This window comes from Prunus dulcis, chromosome 5 (assembly GCF_902201215.1).
Source record: "Prunus dulcis chromosome 5, ALMONDv2, whole genome shotgun sequence".
Classification (NCBI taxonomy): domain Eukaryota; kingdom Viridiplantae; phylum Streptophyta; class Magnoliopsida; order Rosales; family Rosaceae; genus Prunus; species Prunus dulcis.
The window spans coordinates 12,878,967-12,885,271 of NC_047654.1; the positions used below are offsets into that span (position 1 = coordinate 12,878,967).

Sequence of the window (6,305 nt, forward strand, 5' to 3'; positions counted from 1 at the left end):
CTAAGAGTCCTTTCTCTCTCCTCAAATTTAGGAGCTCCTACAGGTCTCTATATTTTAGGAGGTGAATTGAGAGTATGGTTGGAGTTGTATTTTTCGAATTCCTCCCTAAAATTTGTCTAAGGGTATGATTTAAGGAGCCTATTATGGATGCTCTAATAATATAATACAAAAATGCTTATGCTCCCAATTTGAAGAAGCCCATTTCTCCAAAAAATAAAAACAAAGAAGAAGAATCCTTGCACGATGCTCTCACATCACAATTTGAATATTAGACTTTTTGTTTCATTAGGACTTGATTGACACAACTTGTTGGTTGATCTAATCTTTTTACTGTAATAATATGCTTTTATTATTATTTTTGTATTTATTTTATCGTGCTAATCAACCCTAAAATTATTTGAGGGTCTGGTTCATTTCATAATATGTTTTTTATTCAGTCCTTGGGCAGTACCAAAATCATTTTGCCCCTCGAAAAATTCATGGATTCTCGACTGCTCATGGATTATGACTTTGCTACAAAAATAAAATGTTATTCAAACTTGGCCCTTGAAAAAGCCGCCCTTGTCATTATTATTAGACTTTATGGTATGTTTATTAATCCGTAATTAGATTATGATGAATTGAATTGAGGATGATTTGATTGAGGAGAATTACCTTCTGGATTCTTATTGAAGTTGTTTACTAAACCATATGGAATTGGGTAAGAGTGGTACTAATTACTAAAATGTCATCGTTGTTGGGTTAAAGTAGATGGCAAATTTGGAAATTTTAAAATTGTGTGAAGATATAATGGGTAAAAAAGGTGAATTACTAATGAGTTGGTTTTCCAGGAATTAAAATACCACATCCCATCTAACAATTGAATTCCTGCAAAGTCAGGAATTCAATTCAAAATTCTGTGTATGCTCCACTTACTTTTTAATTCCTTGACGTGAAGTAAACATGAATCCTCCATAGGTGGAATTCAATTCTTGATGAGAATTCCAATTTCTTTAATAAACGCACCATTAGAATACAATATATATGGGCGTATGACTTGCCTCAGAGTTTTTTAAGGGTCTTGCATCTTAATATAGGGTTTGTTTTGTCATTTTTCCCTATTTTAATTTAGAGAGATTCACTATTATACTCAGTATAGGGACCCAAATTATAAAAATACCTCATATAAAATGGACTTTATAAACACACCCAAAACTCATTTACAACATAACAAAAAAGCTTTTAACTTCTTTTAAATTACAAAATTGCCATCAATTTCTTAAAACAAGCACAACCCCAAAATCTCATAAAAATACCCAAAACACTCAATAGGGCATCAAAGTAATTTAATGATCAATATTAAATTCAATAAGGCCAGCTGTTATTTTTTGGATTTTTTTTTTGGGTTTGTTTATAGAAATTTAATTGTGTATGGTTTATTTATAATATTAGTACTAAGAATGGGTATATCACGAAATATCTCTGTAATTTATAACCTATTTTTCTAATGTTATATTCTGTTTTCCTAATATTGTGATCAAGTGTGCTCGTCGTTAGCTTATGCTAATATTCGTCGTTCAAGATGATTTTTCATTTTGATCTGATAAACTTTCTACCTTTGCCTATAAATTACTGGAAAAAGGAAATCCGAGTGGCCCAGAACAAGAAATAAGATGGAAGGAAAAATATTCTCTCTTCCTGCTTAATTACATCAATTTGAATTGTGGCAAGCACACTTCTTTGATTTTTGGTGTTTTGTGCTCAGACTTCTTTGGGATTGACAGTGATTTTTGGGTACGTAAAGTGTGCTAAATAGAAAGTTCGCTGTCGGTTTTATGCAGACTATTCCAGTTGTTATTGCTGAATTATGCAATGAATTATGCCACATTAGTTTGAATATATTACATAAGTTTCTGCTTGAAATTCAAAATACAATGAAATTATGTGAAAATATAATCCCATGATACACATGAAACGCAGCAACACCTCTACATAATATGCATTATTCTTACCTCATAATAACTTGCTAAACAACACAACCAGCCCTTTCGAAGCTTCTTTTCTCAGCCTAGCCAACGTGAAAGTGCAATTTGAGGAGTATTGTTTGTCAGATTTCTTGAATTAATTTTAGCATGCTTCCCTCTCACATACTTCATGAATTTCTCCTCCTCCATATCTGAAAGTTTAAGAAATTTAGAACAGGACAACGGGTGCATAAAGGCAATGAATATGATGGATTGACTGGTGCCGTAAGGCAGTGAAGAGAAAAGAACATTCAAATGACAAGAACATGACTGCTAAAACTACATTTCAAACCCAAGAAAAATCGTATTTATCACATGTTTTGCAACTTTATGAAAAACAAATGAGTGTTTTTGCTAAGATCTGTGAGATCATATAAGCACAGCAAGTGCAATACAAAATACCAAACAGAGAAATATCACATCATTTAGAATAAACAATAAGTCCACCAAAACTGACCACAAAAGGTATAGACTTTCATTGTCAAAAACATACGATTAACAAGCAAAGAAACTGCCTCTGTTGCACCCATACGCTAAAAATTGGGGGTATGCGTGTATCAGATACGCTTCAATACGATACGACTCCGATATGACAACCTAAACACTTAAAGATTCATATTTAAAATGATTTGTCATGAAAATCATTGAATTGTAGCGTTGAAATGATATCCACTATTATATTGATTGATGGAAGTAGACCACCCATATCAACATTTGTTGCACTAAAAAAAACACTGAAAAAGGATAAGAACATGATCCGTGGGAAGAAACAAGATGGAGATAGGAATATGTATATATTAAACATTCAGACTATGTCACACTTTCTATCTAATCTTAATCTTTTTAGTTTCCCCTAATATTTCTATTTACCAAGTAAAAGTGGAAATAAAATAGTAATTAATGGTCTATTTTCAAAGAATAAAAGTTAATAGACTGTATATCCATAAAAGTAATGGTATATTTAACAGATAAACAGTTAAGTTTGAAAAAAGATGTTATTAAAAAGAATTGTCATGATATATTTTTTCTTTTTCTTTTTTTGGAAGACCTTTCCTATTGAGTGGGGTGTATATTAAACTTACACACACTACACATATGCTAAGACTTGAACCCAAGACCTTGCCAAGACTTTGTCATGATATCTATTTAAATACATTTTATGAAAACAATTTTGAAATGGCATACAATATTCATTTCTATACGGTCATAGATTAGGGTCAGTTTGGCATTGTTATGCTGTGAAAATAATCATTGTTAGATTTGCTGTGAGAGAAATCAGCTGTGAGAGAAGCAGTTTGGCGTTTGATAAACTTTTTTGTTAAAAGTGTTGTTGATACTAATTTCCGCATAATGAGAAAATGATTCATGCATAATCATTAAACCCAATGCCCTTTTGAAACTAAATCCTGAATAATCAGAAAATAAAAGCACATCATTAGCTACTTTCTCTTATAGCTTTCTCTCACCACAATTTTGAACAATAAGTGATTTTCTCATAGTTTACCAAATGGGGCAGGGCTTCCTAAATTTTTTTAAAAATTATTTATCACTCCAAATAAACAATGTCAAACAAGCACTAAATGTGATTATTAGGTAGAATGTATGTCATGTCATAAGTCATAGCAAAAACCTCACAATCTACGTGCCTCCATAGTCCACACACTATTTTGTTTCTCTATTTTAAAAAATAACTCCACATATAATTTTCCTCTCCCTTGTCTGCTCTTATGAAGTTGTATTTTTATTGTGTTGTGAAATTACTTTTTTGTATTTGGACTTGTTCAGATAACTCGATAATATTTATCCTTTTATCGTTTTTTTTCATTCATTTATATATATATATATATATATATAATTTTACATATATATATGTTTATATATTTATCTATATATATAAAGCAAAAGGCAGATAATGGTAAAACATTTAAAATACCAGAAAATACTATTGGTTAATACAAACTTTAAGAATTGAAATTATTAATTAAATGAGGATAACATGATAAATTCATACTTTTTCATATTTAGAAAAATTAAAATTAAAAGAAAAATAAGATAATGGATCATATTTTTATGGAATACAACTACTCATTATCTTTTTATATTCTAAAATAATTTTTTAATTTTTTTTAAAAAAAAGCCTCTCACAGGAGGAAGAGCGTGAGGAGAGGCTAGTATTATTGTAATCATCGTATTGATACTGTATCCATATTCTACTTTTGAGAGATTTACGTGTATTGTATCGTATCAGCATACCCGTATACTTTTGAGAGTTTTCTAATTGCCTCTTCATTCTGTATCAGGCACACATTCTTGTTCCGCGTTCCAATTTCCAAATTTATGATATGATCATTTCACACAACAGAAAAAACTAGGATGTACAACTAGCAATCTAGCACATATGGAGACAGAACCTGTTTGCAAATATCAAATTTTGAGGACCTTAACATCTTTTAGTATTATCCTCATATGCACTGCAAACCTCATCAATGTCCATTTCAGAATTATCTCCAAGTGAATCATCCTCCATGTCACCCTCTGTCTCCTCTTGCTCACTTTGCAAGTCAATGTCCTCATTTTCGGATTGGCTCTCATCGAAACCATTGTCTTCCATGTCTGACATATCACTAAAAGTCTCTATCTTCTTCTTCCCTCTATAACCAATAAGGCTCTGGACTTTTTCCTTCCATAGCACCAGAGGGCTTTTCTCAATCAGCTCTGATCCTTCATAAGCTTCTTTCAAGAAGACACTAAATCTCTTCCCCCTCTCCGAAACATAGAAGATGCCGAAATGCTTCAGAAGAAGTCTCATAAGCTTTTGGGGCATCACAAGTTCGTGTCGAAAGTGAGTGAGGTGATCAGTCACCAATCTCTTCTCAACAGTAAAGCTAAGCAGCTCATGCATAATAGCCACTGCCCTCTTGTCAAATTCTTTAGACCCAGCTTTGAGTCCCCTAGCATCTGCATATGGAGATAAATAAGACCTTTTCTGAAAATGATCAATTGCTCCTCTATACTTGTATGCCTTTTTGTAATTGGGAGGGAACTTCAAAGGAAAAGAGATAGAAAGTAAGCCCGGCGTATGATCCTCACTGGCCTCAGTGATCCCCATTGTCTTCTTCTCCAACTCTGTTATAGCCCAAGCAGGGTTCCAATTAACAAGTTCCAAATACTCAAGCCCCTCTTCATCTTTAACCAGCTTAAAGTGTTGGGGATATTTGTGCACCCAACCAGTCCTAAAATCAACTGGCAGAGCAAAGTCCCTCCTAAAATGGACAATCTTGTCCAAAGCAAGCCTTTTATCAACAGACATCATCAGAAAACGAGTGACATACTCTGCAGCCTTATCTTGATGTTCCTCAAGTATCCTATCCTCCTCTTCTACCAAGTCCTCAGCTTTCTTGGTCATCCCACACCATAAAACCCTTCTGTGATCCTTGTACAGTTCAAACAATTTCGGCGATTTCCGAATAAAATCAGACACTCGATGAGGTTTTGGGAGACTAATCTGGCTGCGGTACTGATCCAATGACCTAACGGGAATGATCATTTCAGGCTCTTTTTTAAGAATTTCCATCAAGAAGAGCACTTTGGATGCTATCTTCCATTTCTCAGTGACAATCTCAAGATCATGAACCCTCTTCAACTTGCTTCTGTCTTGCACCCGCTTACTGGTGGTCATAAAACGCTTCTGATCCTTTGACCACGACCCAACTGACCAGTATCTTCTCACAAACATATTGTTAGAATAAAGCGAAGCAATGGCAGCTATAAGAACGTATGGTGTTTGTGAAAATGCGGCAGTGAAGACATTTGGTCTCGTGTGTATAAGATATTGCTTGAAAAGACCGATGGTGTTTGTGGCTGTATTGATGAAGCAGAAGGGGATGGATATAATATTAGAACGATCGCGGGAGTTCAAGCTGCAGAGCCTCGAGTTGGGTGACCTGGTTTTGGACCCATGAATCTCAAACCAGGAAGAAGAACAAAAACCATACTCCGGGGCTCTTCAAACTCGGTCGTCATGAAGTTTATATTGGATCTCTAAAATAATGATTTTCAAGGCCCATTTTGCTTGCCAGGAAGAGCAGGCCGGGCCAGTCCGGGCTGATGTTTTGTGTTCATAAGCTCCAGATTACTGGGTTGGCCCAATTTCTATTAACAACGAGTTTAAAAAAATAGACATGAAAATTAGACAATCGTTTTATTAGTCCATGAACTTAGACCCGATTTGCATTTGAGTCCCTCAATTTTCAAAATCGTTCATGTAGTTCTTCAACTTCAGTTTTGTTAGGACAAATAGTC

The 6,305-nt window shown here is 34.0% G+C and overlaps 1 protein-coding gene across 1 annotated transcript; it reads right to left on the minus strand.

The window, feature by feature from the left end:
* Nucleotides 1-4,297: 4,297 nt before the first annotated feature.
* On the minus strand, nucleotides 4,298-6,010 carry LOC117628272 (protein WHAT'S THIS FACTOR 1 homolog, chloroplastic). The gene has a single exon (XM_034360689.1). The coding sequence runs from the start codon at nucleotides 5,737-5,739 to the stop codon at nucleotides 4,444-4,446; it is 1,296 nt and encodes a 431-aa protein (XP_034216580.1). The 5' UTR covers nucleotides 5,740-6,010; the 3' UTR covers nucleotides 4,298-4,443.
* Nucleotides 6,011-6,305: the final 295 nt, after the last annotated feature.